Source organism: Apostichopus japonicus, chromosome 11, assembly GCF_037975245.1.
Source record: "Apostichopus japonicus isolate 1M-3 chromosome 11, ASM3797524v1, whole genome shotgun sequence".
NCBI lineage: Eukaryota > Metazoa > Echinodermata > Holothuroidea > Aspidochirotida > Stichopodidae > Apostichopus > Apostichopus japonicus.
The window spans coordinates 10950502-10970110 of NC_092571.1; the positions used below are offsets into that span (position 1 = coordinate 10950502).

Below are 19609 nucleotides of genomic sequence, written 5' to 3' on the forward strand. Positions count from 1 at the left end.
GCGTTACCAGCACATACTTAGTCCTAACGCTAACTGTTACAAATGCTAATACTTTCTCATTTCTATTGTTCACTATATAGTGACAAGCCACGCATCAGTGCATTCTTGATCTTTATCAAGCATAAATTTAACTAAAAATTATCAACAAGGCTATATCAAAGTGGCAGGTACAGTGAACATATGTAAAAGTATGTTGTTATGTTCACTCTAATACAAAACGAGCATCACACAAATAGGGGACTTCGTCTTCGTAGATTTGGACTTTTCGAAGACCGCAAAATGGATAAATATATCTACCTTGTAACCATGTGCATCAAGATGTTAATTTTCAGTGGTTCATTGAAAGCCAATGGCATTTTACTCGACGAGATAGTCATCTTCCTGAATACCACACACTCGAGGGTAGCCTGGGCTATGTCGTTCCAGAATGGCTTGGCATATATGATTGGTAAATACAGCAGCCGTCTATAATTTTAATTTTTTTTTTTAAATAAAACAAATTTTGAATATTCTCTGTTAGTTAAATCAAACAACTAATCTCAATTATTTAGGCCTTAAGGTAATATACGGTGGGAAAACGTTATTTTTTTGTTGTAAAAATATTCGCATTTTGATAACTCCTTTGCACGTGGTTAACAGAGATGTTACGAGTCGTCGAGTCAAGTCGTTGCTAGTGATTATCCTGACAAGGGTCCCTATAATATCTCTATATGTGGAACACAATTGACGTCGTGTGGGATTAAGTAATGGAGTCACGCCTAAGAATAATACGGCGAATAACTCTATACTGAAACGTATAACTTATCTTAACATCTTTCGAACAATTGAAGAGGATGCAGCAGTACAGAGATGAAGTTTCATGTGAGAAATCCACACTGATAAGCTGTTTACTACTCGTTAGAAGAAATTTCTTTGTCTCTGCCGAAGAGTGGGCTAAGATATTCATGTAGACTGATTTTCAACTAAGCTTATCCCTAGAGTTTAATACGAGATAAAAAATATTGAGAGGATCAATACATCGGCAATCGAAATTCTTAACGTATTCCTTCAAAGAGGATTAAATTGAATTGATAAGCCCGTAATAACCTACTCTAAAATGTAGTAGTAGAAAATGTGAACGTACATCATAATTGAAAAATAATAAACTGAAAAGTAATCATCATTCAAAAATTAAGTCATTAATTCAATAAATGCTTTTCCTTCATCCAATGTCGGTAAAACACAGGATTTGTTTTTGTTTTATATCAATCGTCATCACACTATTGTTTCAAATACTTAAAGAAGAGTTAAAAGTATCGTTCATTTTCAGACCGCTATCTACACTCTAAAAAATATTTGTTTCAACATTTTCCTGATTAACTATATTATTGACACTATAGTCAGATTATTTTGTACGAGTCCTGCATGGTTAGCGAAGCCATAGCCGATAACAACTAGCTCCAGGTATACCTTCATCTATTGTATCAATGATACACTTTTGCTATAGTAACTTCGTATCCTTGTAAATTCTAGTATTGGCCCAAATATACTATGGACTATTTTGTGTCAGAGAAACTCGAAGAACGGAACCTTTCTTCATTGAAAAATATATTTATAGGTAATCCCTTGGATTCCATTCTTTGTCCAAAACTCGAGTTGGCCCACTTACACGGGAAAAGACAACTGGGCCTCACGTTAGACTAGTAACGTTAGGAAAATCGCCTTGCACGAAATAACGCTCAACGTCTATAAATATTGTTTACAAAAATTCAGTAAGGCCATGGCAGTTGTATGAATGAACCAACCATCGTCTTGTTTCTATGTACTGTTAAATTGAAGTTTGCTAAATATGCTAGATACGTACAAAAGGAGTACATGTCATTACTATTACTTATATAGGATAAACTCAGCTAAAATACGTAGCAGAATAATGTATACAGCTTTCCGAACGAACAGTCATCAACAAATATCGCCATCATCATGTTAAAATTTTATATAGGCCTACATCATAGAAAATTACTCGCATGTGTGATATGCATGTACCATGAAACAACACAGTATACTGTAGATACATAAGGTTATAACCTACCTGCTGGATTCTAACAATATACCAACATTAGGCCTACTTAGTTTCCAATATGGCCAGTTATGAATGATGAAAACTACGGAAATAACTATAGTGGCTTTCTTGTGTGTGTAATATAGTTGGGTTTTTGTCTCTAAGGATATTTGGAGATTGCTTCCGACGTTTTCACATTTCACTGAATTTGTAGAAATTTCTGACAAGAAATTATATGGAGGGCTTCAAATAGGCCTATATACCGAAATCCGTGCACACTCATTTATGCCGTAATATTGCACAACTTGCCGTGCAATGCAGAGTTGCACGGCTGGCTGGCTACTAAATACCTGGATCCGCGTGACTTATTGTTTTTCATGTTTTTTACAGCAGATAATATTGGTCCTATGTCTTATTATTGTATCTTGTTGCATTTCCCAGCACCTTTCACGATACCATTACTGGACGTCTACAGCAGTAGGTCGTTGTGTATTGTCGGGGGCGTGTTGAGCGGATTAGGTTATATTTACTGTGGACTGAGATTACAGTCAATTTGGCATTTGTTCATCGGTTACGGCATATCAGGTAAGTGATATTATAAAACAACAGTACATTTCGTCTGTTAGATGTACACAATTAGAAATGGAGCAAATGTATAAAAACATAGATTTAACTTGTTCTAATTATCTGAACAATATGCAATGGTTTATGCTTCTTTACAATACATAAGTTTTAAATTGGGCGTGACATTTCACATACAGCCACTCCAGAATGCTATTCCATTAAGAAAGAAAGGTTTTCGAATGGTGTCAAATAGTTTTGGTCAGTTTGAATGGAAATTTGAAATGGTTTCAAATTGAATTCGTCTGTATTGAAAATATGATTCTTTCATGAAACTAAATGGTTAATCAACAGAAATACATGGCAATTGTCGCTAAATACGCATGGGAAAAGAAGCATCAAGATTTACAAAGTGCGGGTGGATGATGGGTGTCAAGTGGGCAAGTGGAAGACAAGTAAACAGTTTAAAGGGCAATGCTTTGAATGCCTTAAGTAGGTAGTTTTGTTTACTGCCCCGACTGGGGGAGTGGGCGAGGGGAAAGTGTTATGAATGGAAACAAAATTGCCCCGTGTGGTCCAAACTTCCCAAAGAGAACATTGGAATATCATAGTATAGTAGTTAGGAAGTAAAAGCAGTGATACGATGTAAGGAAGAAGGTTTCCCCAGCACCCCCCCCCCATCCTCCCCTCACCCCCCTCTACACCAAAAATACATGTACGTGCAATACTGCAGTGATGCTTCACCACTACACTAACATTGTACACTTGTGTAAGTACATGTATTCACTGTGCATAGTTGCCCTTGAGTATGAGGAAAATCTCAGTGACAAAAACAAAACAAAAACGGAACACTTTTGTTTTCGATCTCTACATTTTATTGAACTTCATCCTCTTTACTCTGTAAGCATGGTGATATATAAAGCAAACAGAACATTGTCTCTAAAACGGATATATTTAATGAAGCATTTCATATGTAATATTTACTGCTTGATTGAGCTTGAACTTGATTATAAAATATATAAGAAACTGAATCATTCCACCTTGTTTAATACAGCAGAACTAAACATCTGAACAGTGGTGTATTTTGCCAATAACTGATCCTACGGATGTTTAATTTCAAAAATTGCTTCAGTGTGTTAACTTACATAGCCCAAGTTATAAGCGTTTAGGATTTGCCCTGTGAGGCTGTACTCCAAATCGCTTTGTACAGTAACTTTGATTTTGGACTGATTTAAACCTTTACAATGTTCGCATTTTTGCTTGTGGAATACAGTAATTTGATCGTGTATCGTGCACTATAACATCTGGACATTATTCTTGAAATAAGTAAAATTTTCCGCAACGGTACTGGCCTATATCGGTTATGATAGGCTAGCCTATCGCCTGACTGTATGTGTATAATGCGGGCACCGTATTGTAACACTACATATTGAAGCAAACAAGGAGAAGCAGTTTGTGATCGGTCAACCCAATTGGCTAAAGCCAACGTACAGTAATTGGCTCCATTGTATCCAGTATGGCAGCCATTAACAATGACACTAGCGTATTGCCGGTTGTTTCTGCTTTCCTTAGAGCCTTTCAGGAAAAAGAAACTTAGCAAAGGCTCTCAGAAAAACTTAAAATCAACCGTTCTCGAGATGTGCCAAGCACCAGGAAGGAACAAAAGTGGGTAGAAATTTAATCCAGACTATATCATCCATTGTCACCAGTGACCGCCACAAAGCAACCTCCGTATCTACGCAGACTGGTGTAAATAATAACAATCTGATCCCCTGATCTCTGGTCGGGGCAAATTTGCATATATCGCCAGCGAATCCAGCCAGCCGATTACCGAACTCGATTCCACAACTGGTGTAAGGTGTTTATGCTGTTTCCACGTGCATCCGTTCACGATACCACAAAGTCATACCAACTGCAAAAAACAGTTTAAGACATGATAACTTGTAAGAGATTAGGCGTGTATCTGGGTAATATGTCATTCTCATCAAACGACCTCTCCAAGTATGTTGCTTGAATCCCCAGGTCAGTTAAGAACAAAAAGCCTGTCTCTTGGGGAATACATTAGGACAAATTACTATGATTTGGTTGCACTTACAGAAAACTGGCTCGGTTCAACAGTCGACAAGAAATGCATTAGTGAATTCGTGCCCGCCAGCTACTCAATAAAACATGTCCCTCCTCCTGAAGGGAGACGCGGTGGAGGTTTGGCGCTGCTCTATAAATCAGCACTAGATGTCCGTCTGCTGAGCTCCAGTACCGGTGTGCACTATAAACTTGTAAAATGTGAACATAGCATCGAAAACCAAAGGGTTCGACTGGCTGTGGTGTACCGACCTCCACCATCTCAACAACATGGTCTGACAACGTCTGCGTTCCTAGACGAATGGTCTACATTCCTCACAGACTACGCCATTGACAGGAGAGAAGTCCTCGTCGTTGGTGATTTCAACTTTAACTTGGATGTAGATACTGACAGCCACGCCCAATGTTTTCTGGATGCACTGAAAGCATGCGGCTTTCAACAGCATGTTCGCGAACCCACTCATATCCATGGCCATACACTGGCCGTTGTCATCAGCAGGGACACGAATGATGTTGTATCGGATGCGACATTTACAGACCCTGTACTCTGTGATCAACTGGGGAAAGCATCACGTGACCATTTTGATGTTAGCTTCACCACTAACCTGCCAAAGCCTGTCCCTATTCGAAAACTGGTTTCTTATCGAAAGTTCAGCAAAATCGACATGGAGGCTTTCAGACAGGATATTACCAATTCACCACTGCTAGGTAGTACCTCTGGCTCCATGGACACACTTTTCAACGCATACAATGATGGAATATACAATGATGGAACTTCTTGACTAACACGCGCCGATCTGCGCCAAAACCATAACGATGAGGCCGACTTGTCTATGGTATTGCTACGTACTGCACGAAGCCAAACACACACGGCGCAAATTGGAACGAAAATGGCGGATAAGTCGTTCGATAATTGACCACCAGATTCATCGGGATTACTGTGTTAAAATGAATAAATTACTCACGCATGGCAAGGTGACTTATTACTCAGAGAAGATCGTTGCATGCGGACGTGACCAAAAAGGAACTTTAAATGTGGCCTGTTAGGCCACAACACAGAATCATGCATTCCGCAAAACTACTCCTCCAGTAAAGTCCCCTGTGTATTCAGAAGGTTCTTCACCAACAAGATCGACAAAATCCGCGATAATTTTGAGAACGACAGGCAATTAAGCACCAACCAGAGTGTTAATAGTGCAACAGGGTTAGTACCTCTTGATCAGCTTAAGCCAGCGAGTGAAGCGAGTGATCACCAAGTCACCTTAAAAGTCATGTAGACTCGACCCTTTACTAACCTGGTTGTTAAAGTCGTGCGTGGATCAGCTACTTCCTCTGATAACCGCCATTGTTAACGCCTCCCTCTCCAGCAGCTGCGTTCCTAATAATTTCTAATGTGCGCAGATCACGCCTCTTTTGAAAGAAATCAGGACTTGACCAGAACACCCTCAACAACTACAGGCCAACATCCACCATTCCATAATTCTCTAAATTAATGAAAAAAAAGTAGTAGATGCCCGTTTGGAACACCATCTTACGGACAACAACCTAACGAGACGATGCAGTCTGCATATCGTATATCACATTCAACAGAGACTACACTACTTAAAGTAAAGAGCGACCTCCTATCATTCCTGGACAAAGGATATGTAGCCGCGTTAATTATGCTCGATTTATCGGCAGCCTTTGACACTCTCGATCAAAAAACCATGCTGCAACGTTTCGAGAACATATTTGGTGTTACTGGAGATGCCTTGTCCTGATGTCATCATACCTCTGCGATCGCAAAAAAGTTGTGACTACCGGTGACCATCATTCTGAACCTGTCATCTTGAAGCAAGGCGTGCCTCAAGGTTCAGTTTTAGGTCATAAGATGTACAAAATGTATAGGGCACCGTTGGGCGAACTTATTCGACGTCATCGATTAAACTACCACTTTTATGCTGACGACACACACTTGTATGTGTCGTTTAAACCTAACGATGAGGATGCACAGAAGGAAATAATGAATCCAGTATCCGAATGCTTAGCTGATTTCGAGAATTGGATGCACAATAATAAGCTAAAGCTGAACCCTGCCAAAACGGAAGTGATGTATTTTCCACTAAGCGCAACAAAAAATGTGTCAAAAACATTTCATTAAATATCGGCGATTCTGTTATCACACCAACGCCAACGGTAAGAAATCTTGTTGTAATGTTTGACTCTCATCTGAACATGTCCCAACAAGTTAATAGTGTTTGTAGGTCTGGATAAGCGAGTCTTCAAAATATCGGTCACATGAGGGGTTTTTAAACTGACGATGCAACCAAATCACTCGTGACTGGCCTAGTAACCTCGCGTCTTGATTACTGCAACTCGATGCTTTTTGGTGCACCACAATCGACTTTGAATAGGCTGCAACGTGTCCAAAACACCGCGGCACGTATAATCACCAGAACTTCGCCTTTCTCACACGTCACACCTGTCTTAAGAGACCTTCACAAGCTGCCTGTTCGCCGTCGTGGTGGTGGTGAGTTCAAACTATTAGTACATGCATATAAATCAATTAAATTTCAAACACCTCAATATTTAAGTGATTCTAACTGTGTACACGCCTAACAGAACATTGAGATCGGCTAACTACTTTACACTAGTGGTCCCCAGAGAAAAGACTGCTACATACGGCGACCGACAATTTAACTTTGCTGCTAGCAAGCTATGAAATGCACTGCCAAATAATATCCGTGATGCCAAAACATTTAGCCTCTTTTAAGATATTACTTAAAACTCACTTTTTCTTTTTAGGATATTCACTGTAAATCTGTACTGCTTTTTAAATTTCATATATATATATATATATATATATATATATATATATATATATATATATATATATATATATTTATACACCCTCCCACCCGAATAAAAACTAATATTATCAGATAATTTCGAAAACCCCTTATCCAACTCCACTTGTATTGACCCCCTATGAAGGAACTTCACAAGCCAAGGAATCAGCAATGATTCATTGATAAAGTGAGATATTGACACAATGTCATTGACTAATGACTGCACACACACTTTTCAAGACACATCCTTATTGTACGCATATACATATATATATATATGTATATATATATATATGTATATACATATATATATTTATATGTATATATATATATATTTATATATATATATATATATATATATATATATATATATATATATATATATATATATATATATATATATATATATATATACATCACATATTATAGCGGCCAATATTCACAAAAAGTTCTCTATACCAAGGCAGAGCTAGAATATCACCAAGTATACTTAACTAAAATACCATCATAATGCTACTCGGAGTTTCACGGGTACGGCTTGCGCATCGATCATCAGGCAACTGAACTGATCAACACGGATTATCTCTGCTTCAGGCGTGTGTTTTTACTGTTGCCATGGCGACAGCGCGATAACAGCTCTGATCTTTTGTTAATGCATCTGTCCATCGACTGTATTATTGCTAGCTTCTCTTCCATGCATAGATTCCATGCTCCTGATTCGCGTTGGTGTGTGTCGGATTGCTTCATTATGTTCCATTCAATTAAATAATCGCTACCCTTATACTTTTCACTGCCCAGATATGCTTAGATAGTTCTGTCTCCTTTCCATATTTCCTGTTGCGAAACGACTTTGTGTGGTTGCGGTACCTAGATTTAAAATTGCCCGCGGTGAGCCATCCCGGAGAATATAACCCAGAAATACAAGATCGCGGACAGCAAAACAGTCCGAGATATTGAAAAAGAGGCTCAAAGGGGCTCATGATGGTGCAGAAATATTTAATGATAGGCCTCTACATATACTACACCAACTAGAAGCGGAGCTAGAGGTGGCCAGCGTTAGTCTTTACAGAGATGACGGCCTTGCCGTCATGCGAGGCTACTCTGGAAGACAGGCAGACCGCACCCGCAAAGAGCTGGTCAAGATTTTTCAGACGCATGGACTTAACATCACGGCCCAGACGAACCTAAAGTCGACCAACTTCCTTGAAACAACCCTGGACCTAGAATCTGGAACTCACAAACCATACAAGAAGCGCAACGATAGGCCGCTCTATACACGTCAAATCTTACCACCCACCCACCATCACCAAACACATTCCTACGGCAATTGAAAAGAGGATTTGGGAACTCTCGTCGAACGAGGGAGTCTAAAGCATAGCAGCATCGCCCTACAACGCAGCGCTAAAGAAAAGCAGGTACGAACGTACCATCTCATACGACAACGAGGTCGACGGGGGCGCATCAACAACATCCAAGAAAAAACGAAAGAACCGCCTGAGGAAAATCACGTGGTTCAACCCACCATATATAGTAGGAACGTGGAAACCAACGTGGGTTTCTCAAACTCATAGATAAGCACTTTCCACGTTGGAGCAAGCTGTGGAAAATCTTCAACAGAAACATAATAAAAGTGAGCTGCAGTTGTATGAAAAACATGGATTCTATCATTAAGTCCCACAATGCCAGAAAAATGCGGGCAAACAACCCAACAGCAAATGCCACGAAAACTTGCAACTATAGAGATAAAAGAGCCTGCCCTCTGCTTGGAGAGTGCTTAGCCGATTCAATTTTATATAAAGCCATCGTCACATCCGGTCCCGATTCGTGGTCATACGTTGGGATCACCGGGACTATTTTAAATCTAGGTACCGCAACCACCATATAGTATATATATATATATATATATATATATATATATATTGATATATATAGGCCTATATATATATATATATATATATATATATATTACTATTTACACTGCGGCCATTTTAATTTTCATATTCATATTTTAAGGGTTTTGTAATTTTGTTGTCATTGTAAAGCACTCTTGAACATGCTTAAGCATGACAAGAGCGCTATATAAGTCTGGCAAATAAATAAAATCCTTTAAATTTAAACAAGTCTATCCAGTGGACCACAACGTAGCACAAAAGGCAATAATAAAGACATAATTAAATAGCGAAGAAGCGAAACAATATATTAAAAATACGCAAAAGTAAAAGTAAGAGCACCCTACTTGGTAGTATTAAAATGCTCCTGTAACAAACAAAACAGACAGCAGTCATATGCCCCTTATGAACAACAACAAACAAGTTACGATCAACTTTACCCACCTAAACGTTAGCCTAAAAAGGCAGCTTTTACCCCAGTGCTCAGACTAAGCTATCTCTTCATCCCCGACAAAAACTGAAATAGCGCCGACGATTTTTAAAAGTATACTTATGCAGGCGCTACTAAACGAGCAGTTAATCCCATGGCCTTCATCCACCGCCCTGCAGAATCTGATTGTGAGTTGATGACAAACCTAACTAACATGCACTGTAGCTAGTTCTTGCTCTACCCCTACACCAACCATCTGTACATTAAACACATCCTAGGTTTAATTATATACCACTTTACTAATAACCAATAGGAAGACTCACCGTTCACGGCAGCTTCACTCGGTGGGCTTTTCGCTGTGTGCAGGCCGACAGTACACGAGGAAACAGAACATTCTCGTCTTGCATTAACCTTGTAACATTCAAAAGGCACGGCAAATCAATAACAACGTTTACTCCGGAAATCATTATCTGAAACTCCCAACAACACACACTAAATGAACATTCGAGCATTCGAGACTTAAAGAGTCGACAGCCGACATAATCCCTATGTTACATCATATATCATATTCACAGAATAAGCCTGTCGGTGTACAATGATCTAGAGAGGAAAACCCACAGAACTATAATCTGCTACCATGTTTGGCCTTCTTATAACCCCAAGTTGCAATCCTGTGTTACAATTTGATATGACAAACATTTTCTTAGTTTTCTGGTGGTATAACTATGTCTCATTCATTCTCATTCACACCGGTGGCCAGTTTGGATATTTCCCCCAAGAAGATGTTAACTTATATAGGTACTACAGTGTTTCAAATTGAATAGAGAAAATAAAATCTCAACAACTTCATATCAATCTTCGTTTTTTTAACTCCACATTTTTTCGACTATTTGTTTGAATACTTTCCATATGAAAAGTGGACACTTCGATAATAAAGAGTCGATATTTGACTTGTTATAACATTTTTATAGTGTTCATATGAAAATTTGACTATAACTTTTCTAAATACCGTTTAAGATATTTGTTTGTATTGAAATATCAACTGCCGTGTATGTGAACAATTTGCCGTCTCTCATCACACTCGACAATTTCATCTCAAAACGTCCGCTATATTCACACCTATTTAACTTTTCTGGCCCTTAAGGATCAGATTCGTAACAAATATGGTGGGGTTGGTAATACAAATGGGCAGGGGGGGGGGCGCGTTCTTCTTCGCCAGAATAACATGAAATGTGCGTCAGCAGTCCCCCGACAGACACGATACTTTAAGAAATCTTAATGTATGTAAATAAACGTGTTTAACCGGTACAATCTAAAAACATGTTTTTAAACATTTTAACGTTGCTTACCACTATTTCACAAAGAGGAGGGCACTGATTAGTAATATGTTCACAATGAAAATTTGTCTGGAATATATGGCATATTTTGATAATGATAATAAAATGTGTCAAAGCGTAAAATATACCTTTCATGTTAAAATGTATCAAACATCATCAATGGAGCTAAAAGAACTTGATTCAAACGGTGATAGCTTTACAGGTACAGAATATGATGAACTTCGTTACACAGAAGATCGATTTGAAGTCTTCGTTCAGCTTATTTCTGATGATCTTGGCGATATTGTTAGCTTCAGGGTTTGTTTCTGTTATCTCTGAGCAAAACAATTACAGGATAATAAGTAAATCAATCTTGACAAGTTTTAAACTAACCTGTCACATGTAGGACTTTTAAGACAAAATCTTCCTCATGGTGCGTTTAAAAACATGTTCGCAAGGAACATGAACATTTTGAACTTTTCCTCTGTTTATGGCAAACACAGTATTTATATATATATATATATATATATATATATATATATATATATATATATATTATATACATACATATATATATATATATATATATATGTTTATGTTTATGTATATATATATATATATATGTTTATGTTTATGTATATATATATATATATATCTTCTATATATATCTTCTCTGGAATGTCCTTCGTCTTACCTTGGCGAACCGGCACATTTCAACTATTATAGTTATATTTTACTGAAATTACAATTGTTATTCTTTTCTTTTAAATCCGAGATTCTTTTATTTTATCGTTTATACACAGGAATTGGGCTTGGTATATCTGTTCTGCCTTCGGTGATGTTGCTGCTAAAGTTTTTTGGGCCGAACGAATTTCCAATTGCTATGTCAGTATTCGTAATGTTTGAAAACGTAGGAATCTCAATTCTACCAGCAGTGTTGCAAATCTTACGAAACCAATACGGTCTACAAAACTCTCTGATTGTTTTTGGGGCTGTTGTGTGGAACACAGTGGTCATGGGAGTAGCTGCTAAAGAGCCGCACATTGCTACTAACTACGTTACCGATGAAGCCGTCTCAGATGCAGAGGGAGAGGATACTCCGTCTTCAAAGAAAAATCAAGAAGCAGAGAACATGTTTCAGAAAGTGAGATTAGAGATGTCTTCCTTTCTCAAACATAAACATGCCCTAATAATAATTGTGATTGAGAGTGTTAGTCTTTATCTATTTGTTTCCTGGGCTCTTTTTCTTGTCCCAGTTGGTAAAACGTTTGGCTTTTCCGATTTTGAAGCTGTCAGCCTCTCTTCGTTTGGTGGTATCGGTGGGTTGATTGGCAGAGTAGTGGCGACATTAATGTTTTACTTCCAAAAAATGAATGCTGTTACATCGAGTTTCGTCCCTCTCCTCGCTACTGGAGTGACTCTCCTTTTGACCGTGATGTTTCGCAGTTATTACCTCGTCTCGGGTGTTGTCTTTATATGTGGTATGAGTCAAGCGGTGGTTTCCTCCGGTATGTACGGATTGATAAGCACTATGGTTTGTCCTCGACATTATAAAGCCGCTCTGGCTGCGGAATGTTTCCTTGGTGGTTTTGCCATGCAACTATCTGGTCTGATTTCAGGTATGTAACAAAGTAAAAAAATATGAGATCAATAGAGCTTCACATCAATATTTAACCATATGTATATATTCATTAGATTTTTGTTTGTCTATTTGAAATATTCTCGGCGTAAAGATTGAAATTGCAATCTTTAAATTCGAATTATTTTGATGAATATGATCATGCAGTTCATCTAGTGGTAACACTCCTGTACCAATGAATCCTATTCAAGAAATGTATATCGTGTTACTTGTAAAAAAAATTGCTAATGAAGGAACTTAGTTCGTTTGTGATTAAACTTACTGTATGTTAGAGTTGATGGGTTACTGTAGTTAAATGACTCTTTTGAAATGAACTGTGTAGTTGGTTGTCAATTATGGAGGGATAGATTATGGGAAATGGTTTATTCGGCCACATCATAGTGAGGAATATTTCATATCTCTGTGCTTTTCGGTGCAGTAGTCATGAAAGCCTCCTTGAAACAGCTGTTTCATCTAATTATATTTCCTTTGGAGCTATGTCAGATACATCCCTTTAGCTCATGCACGATGTTTGAAGTATGACTTTAATGGTTGCATGCGTGACCAATTAACTGACAACTGTCTCAATTTGCTGGTAAACTTGTTTTACTGTCGTTTACAAGGTTTTTTTATTGTTTAAGTTTGATAAGTATACCTTGGAAAGCTTGTTTCCTGTAAGCTGTTTGGCGCTCCAATTATCAGCATTGCATTTATTTATTTTATCCAAAGGCTAAACTCAGTCTTATACCTTTTCCTCTTCATAGGATATATTCGAGACCTCACGGGATCAGGAATATACGTCTTCGTAGTGAATGGTGCCATTAGTGTGTCGTTAACTCCTGTTGCAATATTATGGGCATTCAACAGCAACCCTAACTTGAACTGTGAAATACCTAACCGACAGTGATAACTGCCATGATCATTTCCATCTCACCAAAGCAAAGCTAAATATCAAAAGATCACTGGTCATCACTCTCCGTATGTCCTTCCGCAACTTAAGCATGCATGTTACAAGACATTCTTACCGTTACCATGGAGATATGACACGGTTATTACTCCGATATATTATCGATATTAAGTGAATGTGCGTTTCGTCAAATGAATAATAGAGAACTATTGCACCAGTGACGTGCACATGATTTAGGTATAGGGGCATGAACATTTATGTTAAGTGCAGCGGTTTGTTAAGGATTTAATAAATGAAGTGGTTAGGCCTTGGTGTCGTTGAAGTTAGCAAGTAAGGTTGAAAGGGGCGGATAAATTGTCTAAGTCTTCCCTACTGAATGTAAAATACCCCTCCCCGACCGATACTAATCACGATAGCCTAAAGACGCCAAAGCAATAAAAGAAGTGCACCAACTTTTCGGCAGATATTATGCTGCAAAAAAGGCTTCAATAAAATTTCTATTTCTATATTGGCTTTATTAAAATATTTCCCAATGATTCAGTCAAAATCTTCATTGAGTATTCGCACTGGGCCGCTAAAATACTCATCCTCGTACTCGATTGAAAGGATTTGGTAATCGATCAAGGCGAGTATTTTATGTAAAAAAGAAAAACAATTGACTTTAAATCCGGGTGCTTTATTGTTTTTCGATCCTATTCGCATTCCACTGTACTCTATAATAGTCATGTTTTCTACTTCAGCGGTATATATCAGTACCATGTACATATAGGCAGTTCGAAGATGAAGAAGGTATGCATGCATGCATGTGAATAGATATCATAAATAACAACTCGCAGCCTTATTTCATTACCACTGTTAGTCGGTGTGCACACCAGAAAGTTGTTTGCAACTGTCACATCGTCATTTCGATATTTGACACATTTTATTTGCTTTCTATGATCATCAGGTAGCAGTTGTAAGCATCAGGTTCTAGTAAATGTAATAAATCAAAAGTATTTGGATGGACAAGTACCCATGATCGGTTCTCGGAATGCCACTGTGAAGAGCTGTATACTTATAGACAGTGGTACTCGGAACTCGGATCCTAGAAAGCAGTACTCGGACTATGGCTCTTGATACTCAGAACCTCAAGTACTCAGGAGATCTTGGTACTCAAATAAAAATACTTGACTGCAACACTGTTAATAAATTCGTCTAAACTAACTACATTTCATCGTGTCCTTCCAATCTGATTGTTGGACTCGCCAGGTGCAGATTTTCTAAGACATAAGAGGTAAATTTCTGTACCCATTTTAACTACCAAATTGTGCCAGAACGGTACCTATATCTTGTATTGGCCTATTCTATGCAATAGTATGTTGTGGTGACTTTATTATTCCTACTGTCATACGAAGTCACTTTTTGAGAATGGTGAATCTTTCTTAATTCTGTGTTAAATAACCTTTGAACAAGAGCTATTGCTTTAATTTTTCCCTACAGGATATAGTTAAGTATTTCTTTGCCAAGATTGACTGAAGGAAAGATCTAATTTAGTATGTTGTAATTAAATATTGACATACTGATGTGGTAATTTGGCAGTGTGACAGTTTACATTAAGTGAGCGTCGGCCTGAAAAGTTAACTGTCTGGAAATAGTCCAAATTTACCTACTGAAGTGACTTTTATGAGTCATAATCATGTTTATGTTTGGTTGTTGAAGAGTATTAAATCAATTACTGATGGTCTAAAATCTGGAGGATTGAAGCATTATAGACAGGAAACGAAAATGTTTAGTGGTTATGCTGCCTATGCATATTCATGGTGTGGTAAGCCATACATGTTAATTTACATGAACGTGCACTTGTGCACACCAAAATAAAGAGGAATATCTACTGACTAATGCAGCAACATTTAAAGAAAGGTATCAGAAATCAGCTACCATGCTGACAAAGCATCAACCGTTTAATTCACGCGTAAAAAATTTAATGTATAGAATTGTTATATTAATTCCTATGTGAAATATACTGTAGATACATATTATGTGACTAAAAGGAAATTTTCTGTTACCAATTTTGAGTATGCAAATCCCTTTAAGATTGTTATTCTAAACTGAGAGCTCTACACGACATTGTTTATAATGCACTGGGAAATACTTTGACTATCTTAAAGTCATCTGGTATAAATATGGTACAGGCCTGAAGTTCTCGTCACTTCTTCTCTTCAACCTCTTTACAGAATACAGTTTTCGTATGCTGCTCATGGGAAGCCTAAATTGGTCTCAAATTAACCATATGATCATGCTCTTCAACATAAAAGCCACAAAATACCAGATCCTGATTGATAACGTGTTAAAAAAGTTGTTCTCCTGCTGCTCTTTAAAACTTTTCCTGAACACACGAGAGAATAATCGAGCGGCTTGATATAGAATATCATAGGAGTATGCTACCCTATCACGAGTTTAGATAGAATAACAATAACGCAGAGAGCTCGCTCCTATAGGATTCAAACGACGTGTAGCAGTCTAATGTGAAACTACGGTTACCGTTCATAAATATATGTGTTTTATATACGCTAACAGTTTCATTGTTAGCCCATATATGAGTGCCCCAAATGTCAAATCCCAAACTCAGATCTCCCCCCTACCCCCCCCCCCCCCCCAGTAGGTCATTTTTGGCATGTAAGACAAGTAATGATAACAAAAACCTCACAATTATTATACACCTTAATTCCTCATATGGCTTCCATATTTATAGGCAACGTCCACCATCATAATGCTCTACCGTGCTTGCGTATCTTCAATAACCTATGTAATATAATGTTTAATCAGAGCTTATCAAGTAACGTAAATTCCTAGTTTTTCCATAGAAAGAGATTTTACCATATTGTTGTTTTCTAATTTCTTAGTGTAAATTCTTAAACATGAGAGCTCAAACTTAAGAATGTTTTTAAGAATGCAACTTACAAGGCCTGGGAAGTGTCGTTTCCGGTATTCTGAGAGGCATTTTTTGGCGAAACAATTCTTGCTGTTATACTCGTCAAGTGATGGTGGCGCTCCGCTTAGATAGTGTCATGATGCTTTCTATATAATATCTCTCGATGCTCCTCAACTGCTTTCTAGATATTCTACCTAGGTTACGACCCTGAAGTATCTTTAGTTTTTATGATTCCGATAAAGTGAATATGCCCAGTCTATCTTAATTTAAGTCAAACATTTGTCAGATTTGACTTATGTGAAAATATATTTATGACCGACATATCAATTCAGGGACTGAACAGAAGCAAACTTGAAGATTTCTAGATTTGAGTCCGCCCAGCCGGGCCTTCGCCCGAGCCCCCCTTCTCCCCTTCAGGGGCTCTAAGGCGAGCTCCTGGACCCATCGCGATAAATGCTTTGCGCCAAGAAACTTGCGAACTCCTTCAGCTTATCGCTCAGTCGTTAATGTCCCCCACATTTCAATTCTGATGGACGCCCCGGATTATGTTCTTTAGTTTCATTTTATTTATATAGGTTTACTATTTTCGAGGGAGAAACATGGGGAAAAAACACTCTAATTGATAACAGAATACAAAATGACGGAACGGTATTACTATCCGGATAACAATTAAAAGTTGACCTTTTATTTGCAATGAGTCCGTAATGACATTCCTGACCTGCGTAGAGTACTTTATGCTTACAAGTTGAATATTAAGATATCTCCGGTCTCCCTTGCTATATTGTAATTAAGGGTTATTATTAATTAACTAATGTAAGTAATAATTTACCCGGTGTTTGCCATCAACTATCTCCAATTATTTGCTGACATCAACGTATTAGAAGGAACTAAGTCACATTTGGACTCAAAAAAAAAATACACACATACACATCTACACATCTACACACAAACTGTTGGATTAGGCTAAAAACTATACATGATGGAAAATATCAATACATGATCTCACAAGAATTTACAAGATACGTCCAAATGTGACCCATTTCCTTAGTTTAACAAGTAATTGACAATACATTTATTTACATGCCACTTTCTATAATGCTATTCAAATTGCTTGTTACATTTAATACTGAACCGATACAGTGATCAGCTTGCGCTACATTCCCACGAGTTCGGGCATTCACTATCGATCACAGTGTTTCATTTAACTAAGGGAGGTTAACTTGCAAACTGGAAAGTGAAATCTTCGAAAGTATGATCAATACCTGTTTTAAAGCAATCAAGTTATTCTAATGAACTAAAACAAAATGGTTGATCATGAATCAAATTTAACGAGATCTTATATTACCCTAGGCTACTCCTTTAGAGTGATCAGACATATATGGAATATCGCAAGACATTCCCATAATATACTCTCCTTGCACATCTATTTGTTTTTGTTGTTGTTGTTTTGGGTGGGGATAAATTTCAGAAAACTGTAATCTATTGATCAACGTAGATTCTCCTATCATAGATGTCCTTCTCGTCGACGTATATTCTTTTGTCGTATGTGTTAACAACTTTGATGTGTTCTTTCGACTCCTTTTGGCCTTTCTGTTTTCAAATTTACACCAATCTAATTGTAATAAAGCGGCTGATTGAATGTATTCTGTATTTTCCTATTTCAAACATCATCGGACTAAATCAAATGAAATTCAATGAACTTTGCACTTATTGTCAAGTATGTCAATCGAAACCTCAACCATCCAACAGAAACTCTGAAAATGACAAATACAATACAAAATTATAGGTATATTATTCTATCTGACATCAACATTTGTTACTTACACGTTTCCTAATATTCACGATCTTATACCTTTCACTTTGGTGTTATAAAATATGTTTGCCCTCAAAAAGTTCTACGACTGAGTCTCGTACACTGAATTGTGTACGAGTACAGAATCATTTTCTGAGAGTTGCATCTCAATCTTCTCATTCACGTAAATTCTTCCACCAATTCCATCAATGTCTTCCTTTTCTATTCTTTCTGCGTCACATGTGAGCCTTTTGCTGTGCAAAGTTACATAAATGACTCCAAATATAACCACTAAAGTGAGTATAAATGGTATAATAATGATTATTATTTTGCGATATTCTGTTTCAATGGTTTGGTGAATGGTGACTATCTTAGTTATATTCTTTGATCCTGCGATTACTCTGCATTTGATCGAATATTGATCTGCCACTTTTGTTTCATTTTTAAAGCTAATGGTAAGTTGCATCGATTCATACCCGTTAATTGAGTGAGACACGTTGGCATTGGAAATGATATTTCGGCTTCCAGATAAATCCCATACGATTGATGCTTGGATTCGAGGAAATATAAGGCATGTTAGAGTTATTTTTCCTCCTTCAATAACATTTACAGTCTGAGGCTCTACCGTTACTTGTAAATCTTCGTATACAGTAATATTTGGAGTTGAGATGCAGTAGTCCTTGTCACTGCTATTTCTATTACACACTAATCTGCTGTTGTTATACAGTGTAGATACATTGTGTATACGTGTCAACGCTACGTTCTCGTTAGTATCTTTACATTTGGGCTGCACGGTGATATTTTCATTTTCATTTGCAATGTATAGGTCAATAGCAATGTCTTTAGGACAGTATAAATCAAAGTTCTCTCCTGCAAAAAAGATGCCGTCAAATCCATTTATTAGAACACATTCTTTCATCTGAGGGTTCACCACTTGCAGACGTGCTTGTGTTTCATCGTTCCAAAGCACCAATTTAATAAGACTATACCAAGGGAAATGCCAAGTACATGTATATACAGCTGAATCCGATGTATTAAGATCTAGAATCAATAACTTATACTCTTCCTTGGAGGATAAAACTTGATAGCGTTCGTCGCTTGCTCGTAGGTTACCACCTTGTAGTAACAACTGAGTGTGTGGATCTTGCCCTTTCAGTATCTTAACATTCTTAGCTCCATCATAAGGGTTGCATGTCAGAACAACGGCATCCCCGGTGTACGCAAAGAATCTTCGTTC

The 19609-nt window shown here is 37.6% G+C and overlaps 1 protein-coding gene across 1 annotated transcript; it reads left to right on the plus strand.

Annotated features, from left to right (window-relative positions):
* The first annotated feature begins 207 nt into the window (after window positions 1-207).
* Window positions 208-18342, plus strand: LOC139976111 (monocarboxylate transporter 2-like). The gene is made up of 4 exons (XM_071984551.1): window positions 208-448; window positions 2480-2623; window positions 11948-12763; window positions 13527-18342. The coding sequence occupies exons 1-4, from the start codon at window positions 280-282 to the stop codon at window positions 13667-13669; spliced, it is 1272 nt and encodes a 423-aa protein (XP_071840652.1). The 5' UTR covers window positions 208-279; the 3' UTR covers window positions 13670-18342.
* Window positions 18343-19609: the final 1267 nt, after the last annotated feature.

Excerpts from the sequence above, each read along its gene's own strand:
- LOC139976111 (XM_071984551.1), top strand. The coding sequence starts at position 280 with ATGGATAAATATATCTACCTTGTAACCATGTGCATCAAGATGTTAATT. Across the intron at positions 449-2,479 it reads TGGCTTGGCATATATGATTG|CACCTTTCACGATACCATTA; the intron begins GTAAATACAGCA and ends TGCATTTCCCAG. Across the intron at positions 2,624-11,947 it reads CATCGGTTACGGCATATCAG|GAATTGGGCTTGGTATATCT; the intron begins GTAAGTGATATT and ends GTTTATACACAG.